Source organism: Trichechus manatus, unplaced genomic scaffold, assembly GCF_000243295.1.
Source record: "Trichechus manatus latirostris isolate Lorelei unplaced genomic scaffold, TriManLat1.0 scaffold00140, whole genome shotgun sequence".
NCBI classification, from domain to species: domain Eukaryota; kingdom Metazoa; phylum Chordata; class Mammalia; order Sirenia; family Trichechidae; genus Trichechus; species Trichechus manatus.
The window spans coordinates 2383629-2404130 of record NW_004444076.1 but is presented as its reverse complement, the minus strand read 5'-3'; the positions used below and the strand labels follow the sequence as shown (position 1 = coordinate 2404130).

The window sequence follows — 20502 nt, the reverse complement described above, 5'->3', positions numbered from 1 at the left end:
ATTTCTGTTTTTTAACATTATGTTTAAAACAACCATACAGATCACCAAGAGAATATTCCTATTCCATTAATTAATAGTTGTAAGTAGCTGTCTAAAGACTGTTAACACAAGCCTTCTGTTAAGGTACCCTTCATTGAGTCTAACTGACAAGAGATGTAAAGCCAGCTACCAGTCACCACTCTTTTTACCTGGACTAGTGCTCAGATGGGCAAATTCTGCTGATGAAGTTTTCAGGAATACTTAGCAGCATCAAAGAACTAATTCTGTTAAAGTTAGACATAGGGAAAGTGAGTTCTCATTGATTAACATATATTTTCTCTTTTGATTCTAAGATGTCCACATTCCAAAAAAGCAATTGAGTGGAATAGTTGTTGGTCAGGTTTGATTTATAGCTTACACAAGGGGGAGGCTTCTTTCTTTCCTTATGATGACAACGGAGAAAATCCACACAAGTACACTGCCTCTGAATCTTTATAAGCTCCTTGATTTCAAAGAAAATTGAGAAACCACCTCCAAAAGGACTTTAAAACAAAATGCACGCTCTGAAAATAGGAACCATACTTTATCTGTCTTCTTTTGTAACCCTAGATAATTTGGAAAAGTATTATAAAGATGATGAATAAGGATATGCCAGTACTGTTCTTATAATCTTTTTAATAAAAAGAATGCTATCACTTTAATTCAGGTGGAAAAATCTATATCTTAAATTTATATATAATACGTATTATATATAAGGAGACCTGATGGTACAATGATTAAGTGCTTGGCTGCTAACCAAAAGGTTGGCAGTTTGAATCCACCCAGCGGCTTCATGGGAGAAAAATTTGGCAATCCACTTCCCTCAAAATTACAGCCTAGAAAACCCTATGGGGAAGTTCTACTCTGTCACATGGGGTTGTTATGAGTCAAAATTGACTCGATGGCACCTAACAACAACAACACAACATATATTATATATACAAGTATACATACACACGAACATATATTTCCCCAAGTATAGCTTTTGCAAAGTCTTTGAACATCAATGTCAGATGAACTTAAGTAACGCTCTTAGTACATGCCATACTTTTGCCTAGTTACAAGGTTAAAAGAAAGTTGAAGTGGAAATCTAAGTAGTATTTAAATCTTTCCAGAAAGACATTTCTCATTAATTACTATTCATATACTTACAGTTTTGCTACTAGCAGGTAGTTTTTAGGGGCCATTCACTTACTTAAGCTTATTTATTTCTTCTTCAAAAATAATTTTTCTAGCCTTGATGCAGGGTTCGGCATAACACTGGTACTTTAATGAAACTGCTAATGTTGGAATTGAATACATCAATACACTGTATAAAAATACATTCTCTATCACTTTGATTATATTTGAAAACTGTAATTCCAACTAGAGGTGTAGATATGAACAGTGTCCATAGGCAGTTCATATACTTACTTATCTAATATATGGAGAATACTATGAGACCCTAGAGATGGCTCTAAGAAACTCTGGATTTTTCGTAATATGGAAAGTTTGGGTCTGGAAAAGTTCAATTCAGTAATATTTATTGAATACCTAGTATGTACCAGGTACTCTGCTAAGTACTGTGTATAGAAAGATGAATAAGATAAGATTCCCCTCTTAGGGAGATTATAATCTAATGGAATAAAGAAATACGTAAGCAAACTATTACAATGCATTATAAAAACTATATTATACTATGAAGATGACAATAATGATAATGAAAATAATAGCAATAATAATAATGTTTTGAGGTTTTGTTTGATGTATACATCTTTATAAACATAGTATTACTATAAATTATAATTATTACATCTTTCTGATTAATTATCTGTATTATTATAGAATGTTACTATTTGTCTTTGATAACATTTTTGCCTTAAAGTCTACTTTGCCTGATAGTGTAACCATTCCAGGTTTCTTAGGGTTGCTGTTTGCATGTTTTATATTTTTCCATCTTTTTACTTTCAACTTAATTTGTATTTTTAAATCTAATGCATGTCTTTTGCAGGCAACTATAGTTGAATATTTTTTAAATCTAACTTGACAGTCTCTGCATTTTGATTATTGTTTAATCCATTTATACTTAATGTAATTATTGACATGGTCAGATTCACGTGTAACATTTTGCTGTTTGTATTCTATTTGTCTTATGTCGTTTGTTCCTCTGGTCCTCCTTTACTGACATCTTTTGTGTTGAATAAGTATTTTCTAGTGTACCACTGTAATTCCTTTGTTTGTTTTTTAACTATCCTTATTATTTTCTTAGTAATTTATCTAGAGATTATAATATTCATCTTAGTACATCACACTCTACTTCATATTAATACTAAATTCCGGTAAAATACAAAATCTTTTTGCTTGAAATTTAACTCCATTTCCTCCCCCTCATTTGTGCTCTTATTTTCATATGTATCATATCCTATATATTATGTGCCAACAGTTGTTATTGTTTTATTGTAATTGTCGTTTTAATGAATTTAAGAGAAGTAAAGAGAAAAAAAAGATTTATACTCTCTTTTGTATTTACTTACATAATCATCTTCACTTTGCTCTTTATGTCTTCATGCTTATTAGAATTACATCTGGTATCTTTTATTTTCAGCCAGAAAGACTTCCTTTAGACATTCTTCTAATTCAGGTCTGCTAACAACAAATTCTGTCATTCTTTGCTTATATGAGATTGTCTTTATTTCACATTCATTTTTGAAGAGTAGTCTTTCTGGATATAGAATTCTTGGTTAACAGTTTTTTTTGTTTATTTTCTTTTAGTACTTTGAATATGTCACCCCATTGCCTTCTGGGCCTCCGTTTTTTCTGATCAAAGTCAGCTGTTAATCTTATGTCATTCCCCTCTGTGTGGAGATACTTTTTTTTCCTTTCTCTCTTTTTCTTTTCAAGATTTTTTCTTTGCCTTTGGCTTTTATACATTTGAATATTGTTTGTATAGGTGTGAATTGCTTTTTGTTTACCATATTTGGAGTTTGTTGAGCTTCTTGGATGTGTAAATGAATGTTTTTCATCAGTTTTGGGAAATTATGCCATTATGTCATTTTTTTTCTGCCCGTTTTTGTTTTTCTTCTATGTCAACACTCTCGTTATACATATATTGGTATGCTTGATGATGTCCAACAGGGTTCTAAGGCAGTAATAATTTTTCTCTTTTTCTTTCTGGTCATCAGATTGGATAATTTCCATTTATATATCTTCAAGTTCACTGATTTTTTTTCTTCTGTCAGCTTAAATTTACTGTTGAGCCTCTCTAGTGAAGTTTGCATTTCAGTTATTATATTTTTCAATGCCAAAATTTTCTTTTATCATTTCTATTTCTTTATTCCTACTTTCTATTTGATTAATAATTTTGACATAATTTATTTCTAATTATTTAAACACGGGTCCTTTAGTTCTTTAAACATGTTTATAATAGCTTCTTTGATGTTTTTGCTTGCTGATTCCAACATCTAGGCTGGCTCAGAAACAGTTTCTATTTACTGATTAGTTCTTGTGTATGGGCCATATTTTCCTTTTTCTTTGCATTTTTTTTAACTATTTTTGAAAGCTGGTTGCATTGAATAATATGTTGCAGCAGCTATGGATTCTGATTTATCTCACACTCCCCTCTACCCTGGATTGTTGTTGTTGCATTTTTTGTTGTTTATTTGTTTAGTAACTTATATGGGCTAGTTATGTAGAGTCTGTTTCCCCAGCAGTGTGTAGCTGCTCTTTTTTTTTTTAACCTGCCTTCCTAGGGTGGCCCTGAGATCAGCATAGCTTAGTGGTGAGTCAGTGATTGGCCAGAGGTTATGTTTAAACATGTTAAGTCAATAAGGCTTCTATAGTTTGCTATTAGATTTGTGTGTGGATTGGAAAATAAATTTTAATCCAGTTAATTAACAAATCCACCTTGCGTTTTATTTTCTGACAGGACTTCTTACATCTCCTCTGCATAGTGCAAGGCCAGTCAGGGATGTGTAGGTAGCTAGGACCTTCTCAGGTCTCTCAAAAGTGTGTGTATACCTTTGCACATCATGTAGCCTTGCAGTCCACCAGGATACATAGGAGTTTATCAAAGTCCGCTATGGCTGTCTTATTCCCCAGATTTCTCTGTTAACTTTTTGGTTAGTCTGGCCAGTCTGATTCTTCCCCCAATCAATATTATAGTCTTAGGCTACTGCCATGCTGGCCTTTCCTGATTGTTTGCCACCAAAATTACTATTGTTTTTGATGACATCTCTGAGCATGAGACTTTTCCACATCTTGATCCAAATGAAGTCAGCCCCTCTGGCAGTGAAGATACTGGTTTATACAGCTTGCCCTGACCTGGTAGAGCTACTGCACCCACAGAACTGGAAGATGGGGAAGGTTAGAAGTAGTCCCACTGTTTTTATCTGGGGTTCAGTAGTTTTTCTTGAAACAGTATTTAGGAACTTGTGTGTCTTGATCAATATTGAAAGTCCATATATGTTTTGTTTTGCTTTGTTTTACGGTGCTGTCCAGTTTTAATGTTGCTTTTTGGGGAGAAGATTTTTGAGCTCCTCACACCACCATTATGTAATAATAATGAAAATAAGAAGGAGGAGGATAAAACAACAACAATACTCATCATGTGTCAGGCTACCATTCCAAATATTTAAAATTCACTAATTTATTTAACCTTCACAACAACCCTATGAGATTGTTACTAACCTTATTTTACAGATGAGGAAACTGAGGCATATATCTCACAGCTAGTAACTGGCAGAGTCAAACTCAGGCAGTCAGGCTGTCTAGAATATGTACTCTTGAACACTGTGCTATACTCTCTTACCTAACTTAATACTCATAATTAATGCTCATGAATTAAGTATGAATAATATCTTATTTTTCTGTGGAAGAACTGAGGCTAAGTTCCCTAAAGTTACAAAACTAATGAACGGCCAATTTAGGATTAGCTTTCATGTCTGACTGAATCAAAACTTGAGCTGATAACCGACACATTATATGATCAAAGTTAAAGGTCTATGTAGATACTCCGGAAGCATAGAGAAACTGACATGGGTATGTGTGTGTGTGTGCATGTACGTATGTGTAATTTTGTAACAGGGCCAGAGGAAGAGAAGGCAGGGTTCATGGTGATAGTATATAGCTAGAAGGTGAGAAGAATCATGGAAGGTTTTTTAGAAAAGATAAATACAAATTTCACAAGACATACATAGCAAGCAAGGATATCTTAGGCAGGGGGTCATTAGGAAAAGTGATAGTATGATGAAAGCATGATTTTAATTTCTTTCCATCTCTTCTCCTCCCTGCCTCACCAACTACGTTCCATCCTTGTTGCTTTCCACCCAAGATTTGCTGTCTAATTAACATTTGTTTACCATGCTTAAATGTTCATGTAATTCATTTAATTGAATGTAATTTAGGATTTAGCTAGTACCTTTTTCTTTCTTTCTCTTAAAAGAGCATATTATTTTAAAAAAATAGTAGAAACAGTAACTTATGGTTAATTATGCACTGTTTGAAGCTTATAGCATCAGCTTCCCAGTTTTCACTGTGGCAGAACACTTAAAAGCCACCAAGGAGGGCTTGGCAGGGGTATGTTGAGAGAGAGAGCAAGGCTTGGTTCTTCCAGTTCATAGCCCAGAGCACCCTGCTATGGCTCAGCTGTTGTCATGGCCACAACTTCAGTCAGCATGACCCCTTCTAAACTCCCAGGATCCAGTCTCAGAAACTGATATAAATGTAGAAACATGGACTTTTTAATTTTTAGTTGAAAAATATTGTTTACGTGTGTTGTTAACTGTAGGTTTCTATTTGTTCTAAGTTAATTGAATCTAACAGTGGAAAACAGGGTAATTCAAGTCCTCTGGAGGAATACTGAGCACAACTTATATGTAAACTGATTTTTATAAAATTTCCTGCAAACAATAGCCATTAACTTCTCCCAACAACATCCTTCCTTCCCACAAACACGTGCACAAAATAATTTCTCTCTATAAAGAAGAACAGACAGAATTTAGATATGTCCCTTCTGGGTTTATAATACTTCTTAACAGCATTTTGAAAGTCAATAGCAGTGCTAGGAAAAACTTTAAAATAATTGTAGTTAACGTTTGTGTGGTGTTTTTTTTGTTTGTTTGTTTTTAGTTAGTGTTCACTGTATTCTAAGCACTAGAGCTTTACAAAATAATGTCATTCACTCCTCATACAACTCAATGAAATAAGTACAATTTTTACCCATTCTGTAAATAAGGACACCAAGGCTCAGAGATGTTAATTAAGTAACTCACCCCAAGTTCTACAGCTGGAGGATGGGAGAATCAGATTCCGAACCCAAGTAGGTGTGACTCTAGAAAGCAGTTCCTAACTACCTTGTTAAGTTGTTATTATACTATCAGGTTGAACCGTTTTCCAGTTTGCAAGTCACAAATAGTCAAACCTCAGCAATTTCGTATGATTCAATCGTAGACTCTCTCTCACTTGTAGAAGACAACTTACATGTGCAGCATAATGTAATGGAAAGAACTCTAGATTCAGAATAAAACAAACAAACAAAGACAGTATGTACTAGGTGAGCAATTTTGGGCAAATCATTTACTGTCTCTAGCCTTTCTCTCATCTATGAAATTGACATAATAAAAAAATATATTTATCCCAATAGGATTTCTATGAGCATCAAATGCAATAATATAAGTGAAAAATAGTATGTAGATGATTAATACTGTTAACATAATCTAAAAAGGACTACCTATAAACAAATAGAAACCTAATAGTTTCTATATTTTATCAACTACGGGGGGGTCAGATACACAATTAATAATTAACTCCCTACCATGGTCCTAAGGTGCTTTGAGAAAGATGGAGAAAATAAAACAGATATGCTTCCCCTTAGTGTCTGATGCAGAAATATTGATGTGACCTTTTTTGTAACAAGTTGCCCAAAGCATTTTTCCAGAATCAAAGGAACTTAAACTTCTACATGTGATCTTGATGACATAGCAGATGAATTAGCAGGAAGGTGTGGCTCTATAGTTCTTTTCCAAGGTTATAAAGATAGTGATGTGCTTTTAAAATGGAATGAAAAGACATCATATGAGCTAGTAAAGAAGGTGGGGATAGTCAATAAATATTTGTTGATTGATGAATTGATCTTGAAGGCTGCTGAAAGGGTGACCTATATTCACATGAAAAGGGAGACAGCTTATTGTTAGCAAGGTTTGAAGTAAAATGATTAGAGAGAAATCAAGGCAGTTCCTTCCTTTGGACACTGAGAATGACGAGTAGTATTTTTTAATACAAAGGGACTTTTAAAAGTTTATAGCAAATAAGAGTCCCTTAACATAAAGTTTAATTGACTCATTTCTCTAATAACTATTTAGAAAATGACTACTATGGGCAACTCACTATGGTAGGTGCCACAAGAGAAACAATTTAAAACACAGTTCCTCATCTGAGCAGGTGGACAATATATAAGAGAAACCGAAACCAAACCCTTTGCTGTTGAGTCAATTCCAACTCATAGCGACGCCATAGGACAGAGTAGAACTGCATCAGAGAAGATAAAGCCCAATACAGGATTCCCTGGGTGGCACAAATGGTTAAGCGCTGGACTGCTAGCAGAAAATGATTGATGGTTTGAACTCACCCACAGGCTCCTCAGAAAGCAGGCCTAGTGATCTGTTTCTGAAAAGGTCACAGCCTTGAAAACCCTATGGAGCAGTTTTTGCACACATGGGTTCACCATGAGTCCAAGTCAACTCAAAGGCAACTAACAGCAACGTAAGAACAACAAAGCACAATCAATACAAGGATCTGGACCACAAGGAACACCAGAAATACAATACAAGAGATGCCGTGTATGACCAGGGAGAAAGGTGTTTTAACATCAGACTTCTCTTGATTCAAACACCAGCTCCTTCTCTTCCTTCCTGTTTGTTAATTTTCTATTTGATCAATGAAAAAGTTTTCAGCATTTATTTCCCATCCTAATGAACAAGATAGCTTAAGTCTTATGTTGCTTGCTTATGGCTGTGTAACATTGAAGAATTTTCTTATCTTAGAAATTCAGTTTCCTTACTAGTAAATTAGCATAAAACTTCCTAGCCCTCAAGATTATTGTAATTATTAGATCAACATAAGATAGTACCTGGTATGGAGTAAATACATAACAAAAATCAGTAGTAGTAGTAATAGTAGTAGCTGCAGTTGTTGTTGTTGTATGTGGTTGAGTCAATTCTGACTCACAGTGACCCTATACAACAGAGTAGAACTGCCCTAGGCTATACTCTTTACGGGAGTAGATTATCAAGATTTTCCCCCATGGAGCCGTTGGTGGGTTCGAACTGCAGTAGTAATAGTTATTATTATTATTATTAGCATTTTTTATTGGGATTATAGAGAACAGAGTGATGTTTTTCAGTGGGTTGAGAAAGTCTTTTTTACCTTATGTCAGAAAGAGTCTTGTCTGACAGTGATGGAAGCTTCCCCCACCCCTACAATAAAATCTAGCTCAATGAGGACCGAGGCTTTGTTTTATTTATGACTGAACACAGTTCCTGGGAAGTTCTAGGTATTCAAAAATATCTAGTAGATGAATTAGGAGTTTTGATAAACATAGATTGAATAAAGACATTTAGGACAGAGTGTCTTTAAATTACATGGCATTAGTAAAGACACAAAAGGTAGGAAATACTTTGTATAAGTTCAGCACAATTACTTGACTAGAAAAGGTTTTTGGAAATAAGAAATAGCATATGTGGCTGAAAAGATAGGTTGGGGACAGCTGGTGGATAGTCTAAAATGTTCTTTAATTATGAAGAAAAATTATATGAAGTTATTTGAGCAGCTGGTAAAGTACAGGGTCAGTGAAAAAAAGGAAGACCCTCAACAAGATGGACTGACACAGTGGCTACCACAATGGGCTCAAGCATAACAACGGTTGTGAAGATGGTGCAGGACAGGCAGTGTTTTGTTCTGTAATACATAGGGTCGCTATGAGTCGCAACCAGCTCAACGGCACCTAACAACAACAACAACAATTCGAGTGGCAGAATTACAAGATGAAAACATTGCTTTTTAGGAAGCTAAATCTCAAAGGATATGAAGAATAAATTAATATTGATAAACAATGGAGGTAGAAATATTTAAGTGATAATTAGGGCCTGAAATAGGATGGTGGATATTGTAACAAACGCAAAGGACGTGTACAAAGGTAAAGAGGATTTCCTTAACAGAGATATAGAGTAGACTGGAAGAAATGGTGGTTATAATTGGGCAAGATGATCAGTTCTGCTTTAGACCTCTGTTATACATTGACTTAGAAAGATAAAGCTGAGTGAACAGATGAAAACTCAGGTAAAGTTTAGAGAACAATAATGAGAGGACCTTGAAGAATGTTCGTATCTGGCAGGAGAAAAATGAAGTGATCCTAAAAGGAATGGACAGAGCAGTAGAGAAGATATAAGAGAGGATCTCAACTAGCTGATAGAAAGAAAGGCAGTTTCAAGCAGTGGTCACTCCAGAGTGTCAAAGAATGCATGAAAGCCAGGGAGGATGAAGACTGAGAAAGGATCAGTGTATTTAAGTGTGTAAAGGTCTTTGTTGACTCTTATCAGCTCAGTTTTTGCATGGTTGTGGAACACTAACCAAATTGTAGGGGTTTGAGCAAAGGTGGTGATGAAGAAGTGGAAGCCGCTGATAATCTGCCTCAGGCTAAAGTTATATTATTCCCAAATGAAAGAGAAAATATTCTTGGCTTTCTACTTATATCATTATATTTGTGAAGTCTTGCCTTATTATTCAGCACTCACTTTGTTTTTTGCTTCTCTAAATCTTTTGGCCATGTGCTTTGAGCTTTCGATCCTCTCCGAATCTTTGCTTGTGGCTGACCAAGTGGTTTGTATAGAGGGGGATGAGGTGAGGTGGCGGTTTGGTGGGATAAAAACCTTGGGTATCATGATCCTTTAAATTGGTGATCAATTGTGTTCTTAATGCTGTTTACTGCTCTTGGATAGCAGTTTCAAATTCATGGAATACTTAAACCCGAAGAACAAAACAGCCTGCATCAGACTTAAGCCAAGTGAATGCATTAAAACCACCTGTTACTCTGTCATCCAGCACATGGTGTGAAGCAAGGGAACAAAGCTAGGAAGAAATGTACCGTTTCCAAATATGAGGCAGATCAATTCTGAATTTATTAAGTGACTACATTGTTCCTTCATTACAGAAGTATTTAATCAAGCCAACTTTGTATATATACAGTTACTTTTTACACATATAAGAACTCTAAACCATTTTCCTTGATTTCTTCTGACACAAATACTAGGGAAATTTTATTATAATTTTACAGGTAAAAAGGTACTTAAACAAACAAACAAAAAACAATCAAAACTCTATGGTTTGTAATTAAACAGAGAACACACACACACACAAAGTAATTATTAAGTCTAGGATCACTATTCTAGACCCAAAGTTCTCTGTGTTATAAATGGTTAATAACAAAGGCAGAGAACATGACAAAACTAAAAGAAATTTGTTCTAGAATGGAACAATTTATAGGATACTAATTTTTATCTATTTGGTAGAAGCTATGATTTAGCTGTTTGCTGAGCTCAGAAGTTTAATTGTGATAAGAAGTTTTAACTTGAAATCACAGTGTACTGGTAGAACACATACTAGTGGATAATAGGAATAACACTCTTACCAAAATTAAAATCTTAACTAAGAATATCAATAATTATTTTTATAGTTGTGTGTTTATTAAAAGTAAGAAAAATAGCTATGATTAGCTTCTCGTAAAACTATATTTTTAAGCCAGCCAGTCTCATTATAACTGAATAATATTCATAAAATAAGCACATGTGTACCTTAGGTTAAAACAGGGACTCTACAAAGCTTAAACAGAAAATGTTTTGCTTACTACTTAGTGTTTAAATGGACAATGTTGACACTTACTCAAATGCATATACACTGAAATCCATGAGAGCCGGAGCTCAATGGGACAGCCTTGTTTTTCCAGATCTTGAAAGTTTTCTGCCTTTGACATAGTGCAGTCTTACCACTTTTCTATTGTTTGTTTTAATGGAAAATATTTGAGTGTTCCTCCCCTGATGGGTTTCTGCCTTACACAGGTTCCGGCTTTCACAGGTTTCACTGTAATATATAGCAAAAATGAATTCTAACAGCTTGTTACAGAAGTGGTTTTGGAACTGAGGAATTATTGATTCCGGAATCTAGTATTTTGATTTCTGTGTGATAATGCCTCTTAACAAGAAGAGAGGGCTTATTTTCAGGCAGTGGAGATAATCTAGAAGCAACATTAGCTAAAGAAGGTGATGGACTATTTAGTTGTGTGCATGCAAACCTCCAGGCTTTGTCTAATGATGCTCTTGTCCTGATTAGAGCTTCCATGCTGGTAGATTGACTGTTACTTTTTCAGTATTTGATTGTTTCTCGTCTATTCAGCAGAAACATTTAGAGTTAAAAGTACTAATAATAATAAAGATGGGGATAATGAACACTATTAGCCTTCTCCACTGGTTCTTTCGCTGGATTGAGGTAGAAGAAAACTTTCTTACATGCTCCCCACCCCCGCCCCCAAGAAGCCTTGAGATCTTTGAGGAGTAGAAATGGGGAAGGTGTCATAACTTGTGTGGAACCAAGGAAGGGAAGTAATACCACCAGTTAGTTTCCTCTTTCCTGGGGAACCTTTTAGATTAAGGAAGAGGGACATGACAGAGAGCAATACATGGAGGTTAGAGAGCTACCAGCTGGTAGGATTACGGGTTGCTCTTTGGGACCTTTAGAATAAGGAATAATAAAAAGATTTATAATAGAGTTTTGTCAGGTATACCTTGATCAAAGTGGCAGGTAAAGTATAATATGATTTAGGCAGGATATGGGGAGAAAAGCTCTGTGCTAGAATGTCAGAGCTGGGAGGGAGCTCAGAGATGATCTCTGCACAAGCAAATTGAAGCACCATGACCCACCCTAGGTTACTCAGCATATTAAGCCACAGAATTAAGACTAAGGTGCAAGTCTTCTGATTCTAAGGCTCCTTCCAATGGAGAATTCTGTAGATCTGATAAATGTTGCTCCCACAGTCCGGATAGGCCTGTCTCTCTCCCAGCCTGGTCTGGTGAATACCTGCCCATGAATACATTCAGCTCATGCCACCTCCTCTTTGAAGCCTTTTCTGATTCTCTCTCCCTCCCTCTTTCTGTTCCCTCCTCTATGTCACACCTACACCTGTTACATTATAGAAGTACCTGTCATAGCCCCTGTATCATTTTGTTGCATGTTTCCATTTCTTTTTCTTCCTTTACTAGACTGAGTTCCTTGAGGCCAGGGACCATATCTCATTCATCTTTATGTCTTCAAGGCTTAACATGGATCTAGCACATAGTAGGTGCTCAGTAAGTGTTAGATTAATGTTTAAATTCATTTATTCAGTATTTAGATTAGAAATTACCAAATATGCATGTAAAGATATTCCTAAAATGAAGGTGTTAATTCAAGCCATATTTCATAGGAAGGAACTACCTATACTCACTTGGAGCCCTGGTAGTGCAGCGGTTAAGAACTTGACTGCTAACCAAAAGGTCGGCAGTTTGAACCCACCAGCCACTACTTGGAAACCCTATGGGGCAGTTCTGCTCTGTCCTGTGGGGTCACTATGAGTTGAAATCGACTGGATGGCAATGGGTTTGGTTTTGGTATACTTACCTGGAAGATGGAGAAGAGTTAAATGACAGCTCCTGAATTTTTGGAGTTCATAGGAAACTTGATTCTAAAGATTTTTCTGGAGACCTACTGTGAAGACGTACTGCCAGAAGCTACAGGAGTGCAAAGATGAGTAACACACAGTCTCTGCCCTCATGAAAATGAGCATGTTGAAAATGCAGTGAAAGTGAGCGCCAGGCATGAAGAGCAGCATAACCACAAAGTCTTGGCAAGAGAATGTTAAGAACAAAATTGCAAGAGTGAGTGGAGAGAAGACTGGGAGAAAGTTGACCCACTCCACTGCTATCAAGTAGATTCCTACTCATAGCGACGCCGTAGGACAGTAGAACTACCCCTTAGGGTTTCCAAGGCTATAAATCTTTACAGAAGCAGACTGACACACATGGAGCAGAGCAACTGGTGGATTTGAACCACTAACCTTTCAATTAGCAGCTGAGTGCTTTAACCACTGTGCCACCAGGGCTCCTGGTGGAAAACTAAGATGATATCTAACTATAAAGAAGTGCCTCTTAGATGGGTTCAGAGAAGAGAAGTCTGAGTTAGGAAAGGTTTATAGTGGATTTTGTACAAGAGTGCATGTGTGTTTGCTTATTTGGTTATGTTTAATATTTTGGGGAAAACTAGCAAATGTTCAATATTTTATCAAGTAAAATTGTGATCCTTGCAGTTTTGTTATCCATAAATGATAATAAAACCCTCCTTATTGAGTACCTACTATGTGCTAGGCAGTTAACACAGGTAATCTCATTTATTCTGCCAATTTCATAAACTAGGGTCAGAGTAGATAATTATGTAGGGTAATAGCTAAAATTTCTAAAGCAGTTAAGATGTGTACTAAGTGTTTCACATAAATTATCTAATTTAATCCTCACAATGACCATATAAGGAAGTACTATTATTAGTACCATTCACGCATGAGGAAATTGAATGAAAGCAGCCTGAGGGAAGTCGGTGCAAGGCAATTGAAGAGCAATGACCATATGAAGGAAGTACTATTATTAGTACCACTCTACACATGAGGAAATTGAGGCTTTGAAACGTGAAAGAAATTGTTCATATTAAACTCTGAAATGACTTCACACACCTCAAATCTGTATATTTTTTTACTCCAGAACTCACATTCTTACTTACTGAGCATATTAGAGTATACTTAAAAGAACTGAGGAGTAAGGGGCATCATGGTGTATGCTGGAAAAGATCTTCCAGTGGGAGGGATAGATAAATGATGGCAAGTTACTAAGGAAGAGGAACAGAAAGGAGGGCGTGCATGCCTGTGTGCTTACATGTAAACTTGCTCAGGCATTTGGTAAGGTGTGCCCCTGTGCAGTCAGGGTTCCTGAGAAAGGCTGAAGTCAGAGGAGAGGCTGTCTAAGCTGGGAATGCCAAAAGGCCTGGGCCCTGTGAGAACTGCATCCAGAGAACTGCATTAGCAACCAGAGGCTTAGAGAACATCAGATTTTACCCACCCAACAAATCTCATTTATCGATTCATTGATTCATCTATGTACTCATTCCCGTAATCCCTGTGCATCTATGTGCCAGGCACTGTGCTGTATGCTACAGGTTAAAGTGAAGCAGAGTGGCATGAACCTTGCATTGCTCTGAGAGTGGTAAGAGGAAGTGGGAAACATAAACCCTGTTCTCCATGCTCATCACACTCCTCCTAAAGTCCAGCAGTAGCTGTATATGCTAAACTTATAAGATTCAGAGACATGCTATCTTAGTTATCTAGTGCTGCTACAACAGAAATACCACAAGTGGATGTCTTCTACAAACATAAATCCATTCTCTCACAATCCAGGGGGCTAGAAATCCAAATTCAGTGTGCCAGTTCTGGGAAAAGGCTCTGTTGGCTCTGGGGGAAGGTCCTTGTCATCAATCTTCCCCTGATCTAGGGGCTTCTCAGGCACAGGGACCTTGGGTCCAAAAGGATGCACTCTGCTCCCAGTGCTACTTTCTTGGTGGTATGAGGTCCCCGTGTCTCTCTGCTTGCTTCTCTCCTTTATATCTCAAAAGAGATTGACTTAAGACACAACCTGATCTTGTAGATTGAGTCCTACCTCATTAACATAACTGCCTCTAATCCTGCCTCGTTAACATCATAGAGGTAGGATTTACAACACATAGGAAAATCACATCAGATAACAAAATGGTGGACAATCACGCAATACTGGGAGTCACGGCCTAGCCAAGCTGACAGACATTTTGGGGGGACAATTTCAATCCATGACACATGCCTTGTTTACGGTATCATAATTACTTATCATAAGAGGAAGAATTAGTACATCATCTATTATATTTTATACTACTAAGAAATTGAATCTATATACACAGCAAATAGTAAATAGATCTACACATACTTTGTGGCAACAGTAGGGCTGTGACTGTAGCGCACCTCTACATTTTGTATATTGGATATTACACTTCTATGAGGCCTTATTATTTTTGTATTTGGTGCCTCTTTAAGGACTATATTTTTCTTGAGAATAGAGATCATATCTTAAAATTTTTATTTTCTCAGCACCTATCACATTATGCATTCTCAAAAATTGTTCATTGGGTTGAATTGTGTTTAGCCTAAATAAAGCAATGCTTTGACATCCCTGTTTCAGCCCTTTTTATAATGCATGATATGGGGGGATGTTAAAATTCACTCATCTCAGAATTTAATATGTTGCTTGCTTTAATGAAATTACAAATGTGGCAAAAAAAAATTCAGAGAAATCAGTATTTAAGATTCCAATTAAAGAACATTTAAACGTGGAATAGATCACATGTGTTATTCATGAAAAATCTCTTTTTAGGAGATAAAAATACATCTTGAAATCAAATTATATCATCATCTAGGCAGGTGGTTACTGTAGCAGTGAAGAAAAAAAGGCAGTGTAATTAATTAAAGGCTGTCTGAAAGAATAAATATATATAAAGCTTTCAAAATTTATGAAATTAGAACTTTAAATACCAAATCTGATTTCGAGTGGGCTATGGGTCATAGTCTTGACTAAACTGCCATATGATGCCAGGAAGCCTACGTGCCCAGAACACAGCAGGACAATATGTGACATCAATTTGATTTTCTGGCCACCATAGAAACCTACCAGCTGTCACCACAGAGCCATTAGGTTCCAAAAAATCAAGTGTTTAAAGAAAAACAGATTTTTTTTTTTAAATCTAGGAAATTCAATTTACCTTATCAACCCTCCACTTCTATAAAAATGATAATCTTCGCAGTTTTCTAGTCATCTAGGTGGAGAGGAGCCCGTAAATCACAATCAGGGCAAAGCTGGATGAACGGGAGCCTCAATCATGCAACTCTCCCAGCCCCAAACTTTCAAGAGCATAAAATATTATCAGGATGCTTAAATATCACAGGAAGTGTTACTGATAAAATAAGTAAATAAAGTATTTGCCAGACTTTTCGGGAGGAGAACTTTGTGAGCTGAGAGTCATATATTGATAAGCTGATTAGGGGTAGAGTGAGACCACCAAGGCATGTTCAGACAACAGTGGATCTCCTGTAAACACCTCAGCAGATGCTGATCCCTTAACACACTTCTGATTTTACTGAGAGGGATACAAAAAATTAAGGCCAGGAGTCAATTATTGTAGATATCTCTTGGCTCCTCACCACTCAATGGGCCCATTCCTCTAAATAAAATATAAGTATTCTTAGTTCTTCTTTCTATCACATCTTTTCCCCAAAGTCCTTGCCAAGGAAGGTTGTAGGATTTCTTGCCTTAAAGATCTTTAGACAGAACATAGACTACCCTCTTCTAGTGATGAGAAAATAGACACTAAAAAAATAAAAAAACCCACCAAACCCATTGCATTGAGTCCATTCCAACTCACAGTGACTCTATTGGACAGAGTAGAACTGCCTCATAGCATTTTCCAGGCTGTAAATCTTTATGGAAGCAGATTGCTGCATCTTTCTCTCTTGGAGCAGCTAGTGGGTTTGAACTGCTGACCTTTCAGTTAGCAGCTGAAAGCTTAGCCACTGTGCCACCAGGGTTCCTTAAATAGTCACTTGGAAGTAACTCTCAAATGACTTTCCCGAACTCCAATATTCTTATCTTTTAAACACTTCTTAACAGAATTTCTTTCACCTGAGCCCTTGGATATTTATTATCAGAGGCTCGTTTTCCTCTTTTTGAAGTTTTTTTTTTCTTTTTTCCCTCCGCAGTTTGCAGCACTTTAATGATATGAAGGGCCTTACTCTAGAGAAGCACTGAAGCAAAGAAATCTTCACGGTGCCATACTGAGAGAATGAAAACATATCACATTAATTCAGCCTTCCCTTTTTATCATCTCTCTAGCAACTAAAAAAGTTTTAAAAAAATACGGAAACACATATTCGCAGGGAGTTTGTGTTTTGTGTTTATTTTTACATGTGAAGAACAAAAACCGCCATGAAGCTGCAGAAGATTTCTAACATCATCATGTCCTCGTCTACGAATCATTAAGTTGCTGAAGCCCAGAAAATCAAATTTAGTTTAGGGCTGTTTGATAATGTAGTAACACAGTAAAATGTGATTCACCAATTAGCTTATGTAATTAGAAAATAGAAAACATGTTCTGTAGTGGCTGGTGGACATGCAAAAGTCCATTGTCCTTGTCATACTTGGGAGCTAACAGGTATTTTATGGTTTATGTGATTTAACATTACTTTTCTGATTATAATTATGTTTTCATTTGATACCGCATTCAGTTCCTTATGGAATAAAATCTACAGATATCTGTGTTTATAAGTCAGATAAATTAAAGAATTACTAACTTCAGTCAATCATTCATTCCCTCCTCTTTTTTTTCCTTTGTCTATTCTTTCTTGCCAGGCTCTATGTTTGGCAGTCCAGCTATCTAGTCCTTGCTTCCATAGAGCTCTCAATCTGCCAGCACTGTGTTTAAATTCTTCTGAAGAGGGAAGAGTAAACTGAAGTTAGAACTCTAAAAATTATAGTTTTACAGTTAAAAATGACTCATTCTGGCTCATTCCTAAATGCTAATGAAGTTGCTGAGACACAGAGCAGAAAAAAGAAACAGCCAATTTGAGAATTTTCTTGCTCAAAGATTTTGCCTAAGTCTCTGTGATAGATTAAAAAAAAGGAATTGAATATCTGTTAGATTATTTTAAAGCAACTCTTTATACATGATGTATAGACATCTGTTGAAATCTAAGGCATGTGAGTTTACCTAATTAAAATATATTTGTCTCTGAAAGTTTAAAGCACTTCAGGAATTGGTAAGATGGTTAAAATGTTTCCCCTAGGAATTTCAACGTGTCCTAGTTTGCTTTTCTTAATGCAGCTGAAGCACATCAGCAAGGTTGCATGGTCCAGAGTTTCCCAATAAATATATCAAGGATAATAGGGGTGAATTACCTAAGCCTGAGCCAATAAAGAAAAGATATTCCGTATTAGACACAGTCATTCTTGATGGTATTTTACTTCAATTTTTATTTTATTTTTTATTGCAAGAAAGGGTTGTGCCGCCCTTGCCATGGGCTTTTTAAGGTCATATTTTAGTGTTCATTCATAATATTTTTTTAAAAAAATGTTTCAGTTATTTCTCTTGTAACTGTAACAGTGCCCCTAGATGGCTTGTTCTTTGTAAACTTACAATGCATATTTTGTATTGTCCCTTCCAACCCCTGCCTGCCCCGATTATCTTTTGTGGAGTCTCACCTCTTAGATATTTTAGAATGACTTGGATTATCTTTCATTTTGATGAAAATACAAACATCAAGAAAGTGTGGCTTATTAATTGCCCGAATGAAAACTTAACCTCCAATCCTTTTTAAAAATGAAGCTATCTCTCCTCAATATACATTTAATGTTTTCTTTTTTTTTCTGATTTTCAGGTCAATGGGACAGAGATTGAATATGAATTTGAGGAAATTACATTGGAGAGGGTAAGAAATTTTAAAAAACTCAAAGCCCCAATCTTGCATTCCACATTTTGCATCCTAATGGGTTGTCTTGTGAAATTATTCAGTTGTGTATTATAACCTGGAAGTTTCCCACAGGACTCACAATGAAAATATTAATGACATGTTTGCAGTAGAAGGCATGGAGACAAGTAGAACAAATAACTAGAATGTTCAGTAAGTAAATTGCGCCAGGATTTGGAGCAATGAATTGGAAAGACAGAAACGTACAGTGAGCTTGTACACTACTTTTGTCTTATTTTTATTATTAGTGTTTTTGCTGTACATTTTTGAAATTTTTATAAATTATTCTCATATGTTATATTAATGCTATCATCATAATTACAGTTCCCATACTGTTCTTATTTAGTGTAAAAAAAAAAGGATGAATTTTAACACATCCACATAGAGAAAAACACAGGAACCCTGAAGAGTTCTGTAAATAATGCTGGTAGGGACCTCAGCAAAAGCATTTGACAAATTAGGAAAACTATGTGCAACACAGCCTTAACATGTATAGACTGCTTACAAAATAATATGAGCAAGGTCAAAGGCCATCTAGAAAAAATATGACCAAAAAGCATTAATAGGACATTCATCAAAAAAGAAAAGGCCACCAAACATGAAAACCTGTTCAACCTGATTAAGAAACAAAGAAAAATAGCAGGAGTAAACTGTTTTTGCCTATCCAATTGGTAATGACTCGAAAGGAATATTAATATTCAGTGCCAATGAGTGAGTATAAAAATTGACACAACTCTAAAAGAGCAATTTGGAAATATGTCTCAAAAGCATTTAAAATAGGTTCACTTTTTGACCCAGAAATTCTACTTATTGGAACATACAAATGCACAAAATACAGGCATAAGGATGTTCATACTGGTATTGTGTATGATAGTGAAAATTGAAAAAGACAAGTGTTTAATAATACATTATTATATATCCATAATAACTGGACCAATGAGCAACATCATGATAAGCAGAGAAAAGATTGAAGTTGTTGAGAATTTCGTTTTATGTGGATTCACAATCAGCACTCATAGAAACAGCAGTCAAGAAATCTAGTGACATATTGCATTGCTCAAATCTGTTGCAGAAGACCTCTTTAAAGTGTTAAAAAGCAAAGATGTCTAAGGTGCCCCTGACTCAAGCCATGGTATTTTCAGTCACCTCATATGCGTGCAAAAGCTGGACAGTGAATAAGAAAGACCAATGAATTGATGCCTTTGAATTATGGTGTTGTGAAAGAATGTTGAATATACCATGGACTGCCAGAAGAACGAACAAATGTGTCTTGGAAGAAGTACGGTCAGAAGGTTCCTTAGAAGCAAAGATGGCCAGACTTCATCTCATGTATTTTGGACATGTTGTCAGGAGGGATCAGTCCCTGGACAGGGACATCATGCTTGGTAAAGTAAAGGGTCAGCGAAAAAGAGGAAGACCCTCAACGAGATGGATTGATACAGTGGCTGCAACACTGGGCTCTAACATAGCAATGATTGTGAGGATGGCATAGGACCAGGCAGTGTTTCATTCTGTTGTACATAGGGTCACTATGAATTGGAACCATCGACAGCACCTAACAACACCAACATAAATCCATATAACAGAAAATCATGTTAAAATGTTAGAAAAATATTTACTTATAAGGATTGAGGTTCTATCAAGAAACAATTCAAGTTATAAGATGTTATTTAAAATATGATTGAATAGGCACAAATAAATATCTATATTCATTCAATACACAAATATATACATCCTTGCATGCATAAAGCCTGGAAGGATATACCAAAATGTTAAAAGTGGTTGACCTTAGTTAGAGATTTTAGGGTAATTTTTTTTTTTTTTTTTTTTTAATATTT

At 35.9% G+C, this 20502-nt stretch overlaps 1 protein-coding gene across 8 annotated transcripts in view; it reads left to right on the top strand.

The window, feature by feature from the left end:
* The window catches only part of DLG2 (discs large MAGUK scaffold protein 2), a 2186317-nt gene that overhangs the window by 1468031 nt on the left and 697784 nt on the right, over positions 1–20502 (top strand). For all 8 annotated transcript variants that reach the window (XM_004385499.2, XM_004385504.2, XM_004385503.1 and 5 more), the window contains one exon: positions 18575–18625. In XM_004385499.2, coding sequence (XP_004385556.1) covers positions 18575–18625 — 51 coding nt within the window. The remainder of the gene's footprint in view (positions 1–18574; positions 18626–20502) is intronic.